We start from the raw sequence: 17,125 nt of genomic DNA, 5'->3' as shown, positions 1-17,125 counted from the left end.
TAGTTGCAGCATGCGGCATCTTGTTCCTTGACCAGGGATCGAACCTGGGCCCCCCTGCATTGGAATCTCTGAGTCTTAGCCACTGGACCACTGAGGAAGTCCCTAGACCCTATTTCATGATGGTTAGCAGGTCAACGTCACAACCTGTTGAGATGGAGACATTATTGCAGCCATCTTTGGAAAATATAATCCACCACAATTACCTTAGCTTCCAAATGTAGTTTTTCATTAATAAAAGTAGTCAAGTTGTTAAAATATGGTTTTTCCTCACGAATTTTCTTAATGCGATTTTTATTTCGAATGAAAACAAAAAGGTCAGCCTGTAAATGTTACTTGAATTGTTCTGAGAACTCTTGCTTACCACTGTTCTACTGGAATGAGTGTGTGTGTGTGTTTGTGTGTGTGTGTGTGTGTGTGTGAGTTTCCATGCATACATGCACCCCAGAGGATGGAAAGGAAAGAGTAATTGGGAGGGGACGAGGACAGCAGTGGGACAGGCCCATTCAGGTTGAACGGAAGCATTCATAGCAGGAAAGGACTCTGAAGACATTGATGGCTGGAGAGGGAGCTAAGGAACAAGGGCAGTGGCTGTCATTTAGAAGTGAAGGGCAGGTATACCTATAGCATCACTTTAGTATGATCATTCAGTTTGAAATGTGGATGCTAATGTTCTGATGCAGCTTTCTTAGACTGTCTCCCATTGTGATGCTTAAGACCTGTGAGTTATTTTTTCTGATAGCCTCCAGCTTCTCACTTCAGAGTAATGGAAATTGGAATTTTAAAAAATCTAATGCGGTTATTTGGGGAATTTGCTGACAGCACAGTTTTACCCAAGTTTGAGGAAGGCATGCTACACATCTTAATTTTATTAAACTGGTATTTTTTGGCTTAATAAATGTTTAATATTGCAACATTTATGATTCTTACATGAGTTCTATTGTTTTGTCCTAAACTCATTATTTTTTTGAGGAAAATTTCAAAAATTAAAAAAAACATAAGGTAGCAGAAAGATTATAATTCTAAACTACCATTTGTTTAAAAAGATATTTTATGTGTTTGGATTGTAGGAATACTGTAATACGGTCCAGCTAGATTCTGGGATAGATTATCGGAAAAGGGAACTTCCTGCTGCAGGAGAACTCTACTACCTGTAAGTTTTTTTTTAATTTTAATTTTCTAAATTTAATATCTAATAATTAATCAGGAAAAGATGAGAAAAATAAGCAGGGTAATTATTAGAAAATGAAAGCCTAGTTCTAAAGCCTGTGATTTTTAAAATACAAAATGTTATAATGTTAACTTCTTTAAACTGTGTTTTTTGCCATCCACATTTGCATGATTTATAATGTGTGATTGGAGGAAACCCTAATTAGTTTTTGGGGAAGAGTGATGACAGATGGTTAGAAAGTAATGAGTATCCTTTTTAAGAAACTCTAGTATTAAGAGAATATCTTTATTGTGCTCAAGTAATTAATTATTTGTGGACATCTTCTGACAAATGTGTCATTTCTGCTCTCTGAAAATTGTGTTTTATTTTGTCAATCTGTTTGTATTTATCATTGTTGATTGACTTCCATACATAACTATGTAAAATATATATACACAAGTACAACTGGATATATTTTGTCTTTTAAAAGCTCAGACTCGGGCTTCCCTGGTGGCACAGTGATTAAGAATCCTCCTGCCAATGCAGGGTACATGGGTTCGATCCCTGGCCCGGGAAGATCCCACATGCTATGGAGCAACTAAGCCCGTGCACCACAACTACGGAGCCTGCGCTCTAGAGCCCGTGAGCCACAACTACTGAGCCCACGTGCCACAACTATTGAATCCCGTGTGCCTAGAGCCCATGCTCTGCAACAAGAGAAGCCACCGCAATGAGAAGCCTGCGCACTGCAATGAAGAGTAGCCCCCGCTCACCACAGATAGAGAAAGCCCACACACAGCAATGAAGACCCAACACAGCCAAACAAAAAATTAATTAATTAATTAGTTAATTTTAAAAAAGCTCAGACACTCCTGAGTAGGAGCAATTTATAATAATAGATGTGTTCAGCATGTGTAGTTAATGCTGAAAAACATTTTAAATGTTTTTTAAATTGTCATTTAAACATTTTAAAATGTCATTTGTGAGAACCTGAAAAGGAAAAAGTGCTTTACAAATGCAAAGTGTTGTTTAGTGTATGCTGCTAGTGTTGGGCACCTAGTGGGTTCTCAGTAAATAGGTCTGTCTAAGGGCTAATTGTGATTTAACTCAAAGGCATGTTTCTGCTAATTTAAATTTTGATGACAACGTGCATGTGAGAGGTTCAGAAAAGTTCTTGTCTCTGCCACCTTGTAAGCAGAAGTACTTTACTGTTTTTGAAGCAGAAATTAGCTAGAAAAATCACATAATTAAAATTGCATACTTTACAGTGTACCAGGGGGACTGTTTCAGTTTATTATTCAGATTCTGATGATTATTATAGGAGGTTCTTCATCTGCCCTTAAGTACTTTGTCTTTAAATACTTTATAATTTTGAAAAATTCTTAGAACACTTTTTTTTTCTGCTTTAACTTGGACTTTTTCCTCTCCATTTCTTTTATGTTTGTGCTTTCTGGTCTTTTTATTTTTCTGGTATTCACAAGATTTCCCTGAAGCTTTGTTACCTATTTCTTGATGTGCCAGATGTATGGTACTTAGAAATTAATTTATTATTATTCCTTTTATTCTTTTTTTTTTTTTTTTTTCTTTTTGCGGTATGCGGGCCTCTCACTGTTGTGGCCTCTCCCGTTGCGGAGCACAGGCTCCGGATGCGCAGGCCCAGCGGCCATGGCTCACGGGCCCAGCCGCTCCGTGGCATATGGGATCCTCCCAGACCGGGGCACGAACCCGTATCCCCTGCATCGGCAGGCGGACTCTTAACCACTGCGCCACCAGGGAGGCCCCCTTTTATTCTTTTTCAATAAATCCTTGTTCCTTGTTTTCCCACAAAGTATATCCTTATGTGGAAGAAGTAAAACATTTTCTTAAAGGGAAGTTCCTTCAATAAAGATGGTTGCCTGACTCTAAGTCATGAAATTTGTTTACGGGTGCTAGAGAGGTCTCGGTGGAATTTACAGGAGTTGGAAAGGCTGCTTTTGCTTCAGCAGAGCCACTTTCTCTCTGACCTACTCTGTGTTGCCTCTTCGTCTTCCTGAAAAATGTAATACAGTTCTAACACATCGAAATTCAGGTTTGTACTTTAAACAAATACTGGGGGAAATCAGAATCTAACAACGTCCTAGAATCCAGAAAACTAGAATCTACAAAGGCTACTGTGAAACTCTAGAATGGCTTTCTTAAAAATATGTAAATTCTTTAACCTTCAAGGAAAGTAGATTTATTTTTTTTATTTTTAATTTTTATCTTATTTATTTATTTATTTTTGGCTGTGTTGGGTCTTTGTTGCTGCGCGCAGGCTTTCTCTAGTTGCGGCGAGCAGGGGCTACTCTTCGTTGTAGTGCACGGGCTTCTCATGGTGGCTTCTCCTGTTGTGGAGCATGGGCTCTAGGAGCGTGGGCTTCAGTTGTTGCGGCACGTGGGCTTCAGTAGTTTTGGCTTGCAGGTTCTAGAGCACAGGCTCAGTAGTTGTGGTGCACAGGCTTAGTTGCTCCGTGGCATGTGGGATCTTCCCAGACCAGGGCTCAAGCCCGTGTCCCCTGCATTGCAAGCGGATTCTTAACCACTTTGCCACCAGGGAAGTCCTAGGAAAGTAGATTTATTTATGAATTTAACATCAAAGAGCTTTATCATAGTCTGATAATCAAGAATATAGAACCTGGGGGCACACCTCAGAGGGAAGGCAGATACGTGTGCCTGAGGAGAATTAGGAACTAAAGTCATCTCAGAAGTGGGAAAATAGTATTAGATACCCAGATGGGATGCTAGGGATGTCATTTGTATTGTTTCACATGAGCCCTTGGGTAGAACTTCTTTCATGAAAGAGTAAAAGAAAAGTTCCTGGGGTCATGTTAACATTTCTGATTTAATTTGGTTTCGTTTTATCTTGTTCCTATAGGAAAACATTACTTTCCCCTCTATAACAGATTTTATTGTGACATGCTATATATTGCCCAATTAAAGCATGTATTTCTCCTTATTACCTTCTGCCTAAACATCTGGAATTGGTTCCTGAATATACAAGTCCTGACTACTCCCTTTGTCAATCTCACTGGCACCCCAACTAAAAAAAAAAAAAAAGTGAAATTCTAGCTTCCCTCTAGGGGAACATCACACATTATCTCAGAATTTCATATATGCAGAATCCCATATATGATCTTTAATTAAATAGAAATAGTCATTAATTCAGTATTTTATTAGTCTAACTTTCCAAAAGCCAATCTAAAATGTCCCAAAACATAATTCATATAATATCAAGAATTACCAGAGATTTTAAAAACTGCTCCAAAATTTTACGTGGAACAATTTCTATAGTTCATAATATTGTCTGAGTTACACAAGAACTAATTCATACAAGCCATTGTATGTTTGTATGTAATCTATTTCAGTCATAGTTTTATATCACATTACATTGAGAAATCCTAGAGTACCTTTATAAATAAGTTCCAGTTGCTTTTGGCTCATCCCAAGAAGTTTTTAATCTCACATAAAACTAACTCAAAAGAGAATTTAAATTTAGCATGTTGTAAGCCACAGAGCTTGAGTGCAAAAATCCAAACTTTTGCATAGATGAAAACATCTGTGTTTCTCCAGTTTTTCATTCTGTGGTAACTGATCTCCCCAGAGGTGAGCACAAAGTCATTTTCTTACTGGTTTCTTGGTGGATTGGGCTCAGTAAGATTCCCCATGAGTGGACTATGGTTTGCCAAAATCCATACAGGTCAACCAAACGCTGGGCTTCTTGTTTGCACTTGGGTGGAGACTTGGACCAGTAAATTTATTTTGAATTACCTGGTGTTTGCCAAAGGAGGCCCCATCCAGTGCCTTCCAGAGAATTTAACTGCTTCAGTTTAGCTCTCTACTATGGGGCTGGTGACACTAGAGGTTATCATTTTTTATATGCAACAATGAGCATCTCTTTTCTGACAGGAAGCACCACTGCTGAGGGGTCCGTGGGATGCTGCCCCAGCCCATTTTGCTGTAAATTCTGTGAAGGGTTATGTTTTCCTGGAGAGACGAAGTCAGGTCACCTTGGACTCACCCTCACTCTCTGTCTCTTTTCCTTTTTCATTCAGGAGCTGAGTAGTGCAGGTTCTTTTTTTCTACTAAAAAGAAGAAAGGAAGGAAGTTGAGGAGAGGTTTCCTATTCAAACACCATATCTCCACCATACTCACATACAAACACCCTACCTCCAACATAGAAGCCATGGCCTCAGTGGAATATTTTTTTTTTTTTTTTTTTTTTTTTTTTTTTGCGGTTCGCGGGCCTCTCACTGTTGTGGTCTCTCCCGTTGCGGAGCACAGGCTCCGGACGTGCAGGCTCAGCGGCCATGGCTCACGGGCCCAGCCGCTCTGCGGCATGTGGGATCTTCCCGGACCGGGGCACGAACCCGTTTCCCCTGCATCGGCAGGCGGACTCGCAACCACTGCGCCACCAGGGAAGCCCCTCAGTGGAATATTTTAAACTGAACCAAAAGGGGTAGAGGGAGGTGTTGGGCCTTGGATTTGATTTTACCCTACTTATGAAGTAATAGCTTTGCCTTTATTATTTCATGAATGCTGGCAGAAGACACAAGAAACCTGGGTCAGAGACAAAGGATTTTATTACTCAAGGCACAGATAGCATGTTGAGTCAGTTCCCTCCTTGCTCCCTAGTCCCGTTAGGGAAGGGAAGAGGAGTTTTGCTGAGGGCACGGATGGATGCCTGCATAGGCAGTGAGTTGTGTTACAGGAGAGGAACTCTGAGTTTGGGGAATGTACCAATTTATAGTCAGAAGTAAGCAAGCCTGCTTTTTTCCCAAGGGAGACGTTGCCTCATCCCTCAAGGTTTCTCGATGCAAATACACCTTAAGAAATGGTTAGGGCCTTGCATTCTTGGCATACTTAGCAAGAATGTGGGTGAGTGAGAGACCCAGGGATAACTGTCTCTCCTCACAGGGGACGTTTATCAGACTTTTAATCTTAAAGAAGCCAGACTTTCCCCCTTTATTTCATTTGGCTCCTATCCACCAAAGTCATCTACCACTTCGACAAAATTATATGTGAATGGGTTATTCAGTTATTTAATCCCTCAATTAAATTGTCTCAAGACCATTTCAATTCCATGTATATGGGGACTATGGATCATACTGAAAGGATGAAAAATATATGTTACAACTTTTCAGACACAGCCCAAATAGTCACATATTCTTACCTGGCTAACATAGTACATGTATTCATCCATCTTTTGAACAGTTTTAAGGAATTTCTTCTTAAATACTTTTACCAATGGAAACTTCATGTCTCAAGTACTCTTAATTTTCCACTTGGGAAACATCTATTCCAAATAGGAAATTACTTCTAAGAATATATCTTTGAACACCATTTAAAAAAAAAAGTTTGCTGGCTAAAAACACACAGCTTCAAGGTACAGCTCTGTTATAGAAGAAAGGTCTGTGAAAACAAAGGCTGGAACTCATGCATGTTACAACTTACTTCCCCACAATTAAAAATTTCTTGTTGGGCTTCCCTGGTGGCGCAGTGGTTGAGAGTCCACCTGCCGATGCAGGGGACACGGGTTCGTGCCCCGATCCGGGAAGATCCCACATGCCACAGAGCGGCGCTGAGCCTGCGCATCCGGAGCTTGCGCTCCGCAATGGGAGAGGCCACAACAGTGAGAGGCCCGCGTACCGCAAAAAAAAAAAAAATTTCTTGTTTTTTGCCTGTGATATTCCCTACACATACTCCCCTGCCCCCAACTGGGACAACCATTGATGAAAATTTAAAACATTTCTTAGCTTGTTTGTCATATCTTCTCATCCCTAAAACTTTGACAGAGATCTGTCTTCTGCCTGGAACGTTGCCACCTTCTGGTTCAGCAGAGTCTCTACAGCATCTTGGGACCTTCCTCTCATCCCCCATCATTACCATTCCAGGTGTTTCTGCCCCAGACATTGGAATCTGCAGTTTCATTCTTAGTTTTTCTCACCAGAGTACCAGCCCAGTCATTTCCTATTTCAGTTCCCACTGAAGAACCTCTGAAACAACCTGCCAATAGAAGCAACTTGAAAATTGTTAAGTCTGGCTCCCATCCTTTTATTTTTAAAATTTTTATTTATGTATGTATGTGTGTGTGTGTGTATGTACGGCTGTGCTGGGTCTTCGTTGCTGCCCGTGGGCTTTCTCTAGTTGTGGTGAGCGGAGCCTACTCTTCGTTGTGGTGCGTGGGCTTCTCATTGCGGTGGCTCCTCTTGTTGCGGATCACGGGCTCTAGGCACACAGGCTTCAGTAGTTGTGGCACGCGGGCTTAGTTGCTCCGCGGCATGTGGGATCTTCCTGGACCAGGGCTCAAACCCATGTTCCCTGCATAGGCAGGCGGATTATTAACCACTCTGCCACCAAGGAAGTCCCCCTTTCCTTTTAGACTGTGATTTGTTTCAGTTCCATGGACTAGGCTGCCCAGGGTCCCTGCATAGGTTAGGCTGTGTGCATAACCCCATTGAAACAGTCGATCTCTGGTCACCTACACCAAAGTTTTTATGGACAGATGCCAAATGTGGGCCTGCTATACTTTCCCTTCAGTTCCCTGAATTCTCTCATGTATCTGTTAGAGTCTTCTCCATTCATATCAGTCCTACTTCTGACACTAGTGCATGGTGTCACAGTGGAGCCATGATGGTATTGAAGAGAAGATACCATACAGGTAAACAATATGAAATTTATTTGGCAGCAAAAGATACAGAAATGTATCCATATGGAGACAGTTGAGTAAAACAGAGGACAACATAGCATATTCTCATTGGAAGTTTAAGTTTTTCTGGCCCGTGAAGCTGACATTTAGCACCTGATCAGGACGAGGATCCCAGCAGGTCATGTTTATCATTCTTGGGTGAGTGGTTTAGAGAGACTCTGGCTATGTGCCTGCCTGCTCACCAGGTACAATTACCAGGTACAAACCCCAGGACATGCCTGAATGTACACTGTCAATCAGTGTGAATCAAAGGTCAGTTTCCCATTCTTCAACAAGACCAGACTAGGCCTTCCTGAAGTCTGTTCCTCAGAGGGCGGGGAACAGGATTTCTGCCTCTGGCAATTAGAGAAACTATCTAGTTTCATGAGGTTCAGACTGTTGATCTGGTTAATTCTTAAGTCTGGGGAAGGGAAGAAGACCGTTGGGGACATTTTTGACATTTACAGATTAAATTTTATTCTTAGCATCATGACACGGAACATATAGGTTTATCTACTTAGTCATAAGCATAGTCAAAAACTAAAATATTTACAGATAAAATAATACAGTGTATGGGATGTGCTTTAAAATAATCCAGGGTGGAAGAATTAAGGGGAGGTATAGTTGAAGCAAGATTGGCCATGTATTGAGTGGGTGATTGTTACATTAGGTTTATTATACTATTGTCTTTACATGTATATATGTGTGAAATTTTCCACAATAAAAAGTTTTTTTTTTAAAGGTACAAATCTCTATTTTTTTTCTGATTATGCTAGCGAGAGTTTTATTAGTTCTATTCATCTTCTCAAAGAAACAGCTTTGTTTTATTCTCTCTGTTGCTTTATGTTTTATATTTTATTGATTTCCTTTCATTTTTTTCAATAGTTTCCTTTGCTGTGGAAAAGCTTTTAAATCTAATTGGATCCCATTTGTTTATTTTTACTTTTATTTCCTTTGCTTTAGAGGACAGATCCAAAAAAATATTGACAAGATTTATGTCAAAGTGTGTTTGGCCTAGTTTTCTTCTAGGAGTTTTACGGTTTCTGGTCTTACATTTAGGTCTTTAATACATTTTGAGTTTATTTTTATGTATGACATAAGAAAATGTTCTAATTTCGTTCTTTTACATACTTTGCCTATTTTTAAATTGGGTCATTTGTCTTTTTATTGTTGAATTTTAAGTGTTCTTTATGTATTCTAGATACAAGTTCCATGTCAGATATATGATTTGCAAAAATATTCTCACATTTTTTTTTATTTTGTTGATGGTGTCCTTTGAAGCACAAAATTTTTTAATTTTAATGAGGTCCAATTTATTTTTTCTTTTGTTGCTTATGCTTTTGGTGTCACATTTGAGAAACTATTGCCTAATCCGAGGTCACAATGATTTATGCCTATGTTTTCTTCTAAGAGTTTTATAGTTTTAGCTCTTATATTTAGGTATTTGGTTAATTTCAAGTTATTTTTATATGTGGTGTGAGGTAGTGGTCCGTCTGCTTTCTTTTGCATGTGGATATCTAGCTGCCTCAGCACTATTTGTTGAAAAGAGTATTCTTGCCCTACTGAATTGTATTGACCCCCCTTTTTGAAAATCAACTGACTGTAAATGTAAAGGGTTATTTCTGGTCTCTCAATTATTATATTCCATTGATCTGTTTGTCTAACTTTATGTCAATACCACACTGTCTTGATTGCCATAACTTTGTTCTAAGTTTTGAAATTAGGAAGTGTGAGTCCTCCAACTTGGTTTTGTTTTGTTGTGTGTTCAAGATTGTTTTGGGTATCCTGGGTCCTTTGAATTTCCGTATGAATTTTAGGATCAGCTTGTCAAGTTCTACAAAGAAGCCATCTGGAGTTTTGATGGGGATTGTGTTGAATTTGTAAATCACATTGGGGACTACAATATGAAGTCTTTAGATCCATGAACATGTAATGTTTTAATTCGTTTTCTAGGGCTGCCATACAAAGTACTGCTAACTGATATCTTAGAAAGCAAAAATTTATTCTCTCATTCTGGAGGCTAGAAGTCTGAAATCAAAGTGTTGGCAGTTTGGTTCTTCTGGGCAGTATGGACAGTCTGCTCCATGCTGCTGGTGGAGTTCTTTGGCTTGTAGGTGCACTGCTCTAGTCTCTGCCTTTAGCTTCATATGCTCTTTTCCTTGTGTGTGTGTGTGTGTGTGTGTGTGTGTGTGTGTGTGTGTGTGTGTGTGTTTCCAAATTTCCTCTTCATATAAGGACACCGGTTATCATGTTAGGGACAACTCTAATCCAGTATGACCGCATCTAAGCTTAATTACATTTGCAAAGACCCTATTTCAAAATAAGGTCACATTCACAGGTATTGGGAGCTAGTACTTTAACATCTTTTTGGAGGACACAACTCAACTCATAACAGCTGTCTTTCCATTTATTTTGGTCTTCTTTAATTCCTTTCAACATGTTTTATAGTTTTCAATGTATAAAATTTGCAATTCTTTTGTTAAATTGATTCATAAACATTTTATTCTGTTTTAAACTAGTGTAAATGGAATTGTTTTCCTAATTTTCTTTTTGGTTTGTTCATTGCTACTGTATAGCAATATAATTGATTTTTTTAAACATCTTTATTGACTTTACAGTGGTGATTATAATTGATTTTTGTGTATTGATCTCATAACCTGAAACCTTGCTAAACTTGTTTATTAGTTCTAATAGTTTCTAGTAGATTTCTTAGGATTTTCTAAATATAAGATCATATCATCTGGAAATAGAGATAGTTTACTTCCCCCTTTTCAATCTGAATGCCTTTTATTCATTTTTCTTGCCTAAATTTCCTATCTAGAACCTTCAGTGAAATGTTGAATAGAAGTGGTATATTCTATCATAGAGAGTGGACACCCTTGACTTATTCCTGAGCTTGGGGGAAAGACTTCAGTCTTTCACCATTAATTATGATGTTAGCTCTGGGTTTTTCTTAGATGCCCTTTATTAGATTAAGGACATTCCCTTCTATTCCTAGTTTTTGAGTATTTTTATCATGAAAGGGTGTTGGATTTTGTCAAATGCATTTTCTGTTTCTATTGAGATGATCATGTGGTTTTTGTCCATTATCCTATTGATTGATATGGTGTATTTTATTTATTGATCTTTGGATTTTAAATCAATCTTGCATTTCTGGGATAAATCTCTCTTGGTTGTGTTGTATAATACTTTTTATATATTGCTGGACTCAGTTTGCTAGCATTTTGTTGAGGATTTTTGTGTTTATACTCATGAGAGGTATTGGTCAGTAGTTTTCTTTTTGGTGGTGTCTTTGTCTGATTTTGCTATCAAGGTAATACTGGCCTCATAGAATGAGTTTTGAAGAGATCCCTCCTCTTCTGTTCAGATTTTATCTTTTTTCTTGAGTTGGCTTCAGTGGTTTGTGTCCTTCTAGGAATTTGCCCATTTTATCCAAATTATCTAATTTGTTGGTACACAGTTGTTAATAGTATTCCCATATAATTCTTTTTATTTCTATAAGGTTGGTAGTATTGTCCTCTCTTTCATCCCTGATTTTAGTAATTTTAGTTTTCTCTCTTTTTCTTAGTCCATTTAGCTAAATGTTTGTCCATTTTATTCAATTTTTCAAAGAACTAACTTTTGGTTTTATTGATTTGCTATATTATTTTTCTATTCTTTATTTCATGAATTTCCACTCTAATCCTTATTATTTCCTTCCTTCCACTTGTTTTAGGTTAATTTTATCTTTGTCCACGGTCTTATGATAGACGTTAGGTTGTTGGTTTGAGATTTTTCTTCTCTTTTAATGTAGGCATTTATAACTATAGATTTCCCTGTAAACACTACTTTTGCTGCATCTTATGAGTTTTGGTATGTTATGTCTTCATTTTCATTGTCTCAAAGTATTTTCTAATTTTCCTTTAGATTTCTTTTTTTGACCCATTGGTTATTTAGGAGTGTGCTGTTTAATTTCCACATATTTGTGAATTTCCCAAATAACTGTCTGTCACCAATTTCTAATTTCACTCTACTGTGATTAGAGAACATTCTTTGTATAATTTCAATTCTTTTAAATTTATTTAGGCCTGTTTTATGGCCTAGGATACAATCTTTCTTTGGGAGTGTTCCATGTGCATTTGAGAAAATGTGTATTCTGTGGTTATTGAGTGGAGTGTTTATATAGATGTCTGTTAGTATAATTTATGTATAGTGTAGTTCAAGTCTTATTATTTCCTGTTGATCTTCTCCCTAGTTGTTCTATCTATTATTGAAAGTTAGATATTGGAGTCTCCAACTATTACTGTTGCATTATCTGTTTCTTCCTTAAGTTATGTCAGTTTTTGCTTCATGAATTTTGAGGGCTGTGTTTCTAGGCACATATATGTTTGTAATTGTTATATTATCCTGATGGATTGATACTTTTATCATTATAAAATATTCCTTTTAGTCTCTAATCACATTTTTATTGTTGTTTTAAAGTCTGTTTTGTCTGATATTAGTAGTGGTTGCTTTTCTCATGATGTATCTTTTTTTCATCCTTTTACTTTCAACCTATTTGTATCTTTGAACCTAAAGTATATCTCCTGTAGATAGCATATAGTTGGAACTTTTTTATCCAGTCTACCAATCTCTGCCTTTTGATTAAATTGTTTAATTCATTCACAAATTATGTTATTATTGATATAATTGGATTTACATCTGCTCTTTTATTTTTCATTTTCTTTCTGTTTCATGACTTCTTGTTTCTCTGTTCTTCCTTTACTGATTTCTTTTACATTAAGTGAATATTTTTAGTGTAATATTTTCATCCTTTTAATGATTGTTTTCCATTATATTTTTTGTCATTTTTTAGTGAAGAACTTTTATCTCTATGAGAAGTATAAAGTTTCATTCAAACTGAAATGTCTCAAATCAAAATGAAGCATTGCATGTTGCTATATGTTTTGATAATTAAAATATCAGTAATGGTAATGAATCTTTACCCTAAGACCACCTGTAGGGAAAAAGGTCTCTATGGTGGGAAAATATAGTTGATTCTCAAAAGTAGATACACAGTAGTATCTTTGTCATAAGAAATGTTGATATTTTATCAATGAGTAAGGCTCTGTGACGTTTCAGTCTTACAACTGGATATTAGTAAAATACAACAGTAAGAGTTTTCTGCTTTATGTACTACAGGGCATAGTCAGGTGGGCCATTTATTATGTCTCTTAAAAATCACAAAATTGTCCTATTTGACATAATTTAGATGTACATTTAAATATTAATTAATCTTATATTAACACAAGGACTGCTGAATTAAAAATTAATTTCAAGGATTTGAAACACCACCTAAAAAGTGGGAAAGCAGCGAAAGAAGTCCATCTTGTATATATTTTGGTATCAGTTTCCATCAGTCAGCTCAGCACACCTTTTATCTTCTATTCCTTTATTGAACTGTAATTTGACAATAGCATGTTACCGTGTTTGTTTTCCAGCAGGCCAGACAGAACCAGAATAGAGCTGGCTCACCATTTCCAGCTAAACACATTGACAAAGTATTCAATTATATGACTGTACTCATCTAGTAAAGTATAAATAAGCTATATATACAACATGTACATGAGTAGATAATATATATACTTATACATATAAAAGTACAGAAGAAAGTTGCTAAATTTCCTTAGAATTCTTGTCTTGTTATTTCATCTTCAAATATGTCACATTTATAACTAAAAATCTTCAACATAAGTAAAGCTGATCTGGCAGAAGTCCTATATCTTTAGTTAGTTTTGCTGTGTACCTTTTTTATACCTATTAAAATTACCTGGCCTCTCTTTCTGAGGTGGATGTGACTATCTTCTTCACCTAAAGAGGAGTTAGAGATTCTTACTCTCCAGCTTCTTCTTCATTTTTATTGTTAAAAATATTTAATCATTATAGCCTTCCTGAAATTTTATGAAAAATAATTATTTTTAGATCTACCAAGTTGCAATTTTACATGTTACACCACTGATTTATTTGGGGGAATGCAATATATAAATTTAGTAGAAATTTTATGTAGAGTTTGGGGCTGAGGAAGGGGGAGGTGATTAAGGTCTGGAATTTGAGAGCTAAAGGTGCTAGATCCCGCTTGCTGCATTATGCATAGGTCAAGATTAATGGAACCAGTTAAGTTACTCTCCAGGTGATTGAGAAGGGTGGGAAATTTAGAGACTGAAATGGATCTCTGAACAGTCAATTAAGCCTTTGAGTGATTGAGAAGAAGATAAATACTAGGACAAAATCCATCCTAACAACTGGTTCTGTTATGTAAAACAAACCTACAGTATTTGAAATGCAACCAAGTCCGTTTTATATTAAGGCGAGTATAAACCAACTTAATCTTAGACCTGCCTCCAGCCCCAGATTATGTTTGGTATGAGCACAAAGAGCTGTACAGCATGAATGCACAAGGAATCAGTAGAGTGAGAAGGCTCACTGCCAGGCAAGTTTGGCACAAGAACTCTAAGAGGAAGGGGAAATTTCTCCCTCGTTGAATCAACTTTGGCTCTCTGGAATAGAGAACATGGAGAGAGAGGGACCAAGGAAAGCCAACCCTATTCTACTTGTTGATACCTTAACAAGCTGTTGATTTTTAAAAGGGGATAAAGGGGTAAAGTGTGGGTAGCATTCTGTTCCTCTGAGTCAATCCTAATGAAGTAGGAGGTTCTTGAAGAAATTAATTTCCATTTAAATTCATGTGTGACCCTCTTCTAGAAACCTCCACTTGTTTTGGAATTTTTGTAGAGAATTTCAAATGATTCAGCAACAATAAGGTCTTTTTTGACATATTCTATTTCTTGAGTGTAATTCTTATGTTGAATGCCTTATTTCAGCTATAGAAATTTTCTCAAAATTGAAATGACTGATTACTTTCCTCTCCATTTACTAATTTATTATGGAATAATAAATCATGATTCTCATACTTCCGAAGCAGTCAGGCTTTTAATCCAGGGTACTGTACTCCAGGATTCCTATGCCAAATTTCCTGGCAACGAAACAGTGGTCGATTCCAGGGCTTTTCTGACTTAAAGACAGAGTAGTTCTACTCAACAGAAAATGGAAATTTGCCCCTCCAGTGCAGTTTCTGAGCTTAACAAAAGGTGACAGAAGCAATGAAATGGGTGGATTTTACCCAGAGCATTTAGAACAAAGGAAAAAGAGTCTGTGCTCTGCTTGGGCCCCTCACACTCTGCCCCCCAACAAAAAGCATTTGAAAAGAGTGATTCTGCTTCTTCTTCAGAATGACTTTTAATTCTCTTACCATGGTCACCTTTTGATTATCTGTGAGCAGATTTTTTTCTTTTTTTTTTCTTTTTTTTTTTTATTGGAGTATAGTTGCTTTACAATGTTGTGTTAGTTTCTACTGTACTGCAAAGTGAATCAGCTATACATATACATATATCCCCTCTTTTTTGGATTTCCTTCTCACTTAGGTCACCACAGAGCATTGAGTAGAGTTCCCTGTGCTATGCAGAATGTTCTCTTTAGTTATCTATTTTATACATAGTATCAATAGTGTTTATATGTCAATCCCAATCTCCCAATTCATCATCCGGTATTCATGGATACCGGTCCCCTTGGTATCCATATGTTTGTTTTCTACATCTCTGTCTCTTTTTCTGCTTTGTAAATAAGATCGTCTATACCAGTTTTTTCAGATTCCACATATATGCATTAATATATGATATTTGTGTTTTATTTTGCGTCTTATCTGCTCTACACAGCATCCAACTGATGGGGCAGTTACCCAGAATTAAAGTCCCTTAAATTCTTTATCCCTACTCACTTGTAGGAGCTTATGTTTCTGTCTCCCCTCGTGAGATAAAAGGGGATACAATTCAAAGCATCTAAGCTTAATTCCTGTATTTTCTCCTGATCATTTTGATGCTACTCAAGGCACTCTTCCTTAAGATATGCCTCTGTGGTTAAAATTGAACTACACAAAGCTGAGCAGAACATGTTCTTCCATCCATGTGACATGATATTCTTGTAGCCCCAGAAGAAAACTCTGAATTTATCTCCCCTTTTACATTAAAAAATCATGTTTAATTTAGTGCCCTCTTTAGGCTGTAGCTTTTCCATGCAACTGCTTTTGACTACCAGGCTTTATCCCCCCTCAGTTTTATTGGTTAGGCTGAAATATTTTTCAAGTATGTTTATAATTTTCAATTATGTTTATAATTATAATGTGATCATTTTAATCACTGTATTTTTGTATAGTCTATATCCTTGTGTGGTTTTTGTACATTCATTTTCTGAATATACCTGTTGCCAACCTTGGGTTGTATGTTCCAAACTTGATTTTTTTTTTTTTTGAAACTAGCTGACTCTCATCCTTTTTTAGAGTTTCACAGACATGGTTGTATTTCTGGGTATAGATTTTTAGTGTAAGGTAATGCTGCTGTCTTTTTAAATAGTTTCACTGGAAAACTGACAAGAGAGCCCGGGAGTTGCAGACTCACTGCTGTCACTCTAGTTTTTCTCCATTATAAGTGAATCACCACCACCACCACCAGCCCCATTTTGAAGTTAAAGGCATTTTCTCTGGCCGAAATTTTTACAATAAAGTTGCATTCTTGAAATTTCCTACTTAAAGAAGTCCAGAGATCTTAGGTGTTTTTAAGAATAGATTTACAAATTTTCATGTATATCATAGTGACATTTCACCAAGAAAATGCTTCTGGATTAACTTGCATTGATCGTATTTTTATTCCATTTCCAAAAATGATTTGCAGCAACTTAGATTAAAATTATTTATCATACCTTCACCATAATCACTAAAATGGAAGAGATGGGAAATACCAAGTATTGGCAAGGATGTGGAACAAGTAGAATTTCTTGTACACTGCAAGTGAGAGAGTAAATTGCTACAACTCCTTTGGAAAACTGCTTGGCAGTATCTACTAAGCTGAATGTAGATATACCCTATGAATAACAATTCTGCTCCTAGTTATATACCCAGCAAACCTGTATACATGAGTTTACCAAAAAGCATGTACTAGAATGTTCACAGTAGAACTATTCACAGTGGCCTCAAACTATAAACTACACAACTGTTCATTGTTAGGGACTGAATTGTGTTCCCCCAAAGTTCATAGGTGAAGCCCCAACCCCCAGTGGGACTGTATTTGGGGATAGGGCCTTTAAGGAGGTAATTAATTAAATGGGGTCATATGGGTGGAACCCTAATCTCATAGGACTGGTGTCCTTATAAGAAGAGGAAGAGACACTAGAGGAAAGACCATGTGAGGACACAGCAATAAGATGGC

General features: G+C 37.1%; 1 protein-coding gene across 2 annotated transcripts in view; it reads left to right on the top strand.

Moving 5' to 3' along the window:
* Positions 1-17,125, top strand: part of AFG1L (AFG1 like ATPase) — a 232,887-nt gene that overhangs the window by 159,315 nt on the left and 56,447 nt on the right. For both annotated transcript variants that reach the window (XM_060115134.1, XM_060115133.1), the window contains exon 8: positions 1,068-1,150. In XM_060115134.1, coding sequence (XP_059971117.1) covers positions 1,068-1,150 — 83 coding nt within the window. The remainder of the gene's footprint in view (positions 1-1,067; positions 1,151-17,125) is intronic.

The sequence above is a fragment of the Mesoplodon densirostris genome, chromosome 12 (assembly GCF_025265405.1).
Source record: "Mesoplodon densirostris isolate mMesDen1 chromosome 12, mMesDen1 primary haplotype, whole genome shotgun sequence".
Taxonomy (NCBI): Eukaryota; Metazoa; Chordata; class Mammalia; order Artiodactyla; family Ziphiidae; genus Mesoplodon; species Mesoplodon densirostris.
The sequence above is the reverse complement of the archived record's forward strand: the minus strand, read 5'-3'. Positions and strand labels throughout refer to the sequence as shown.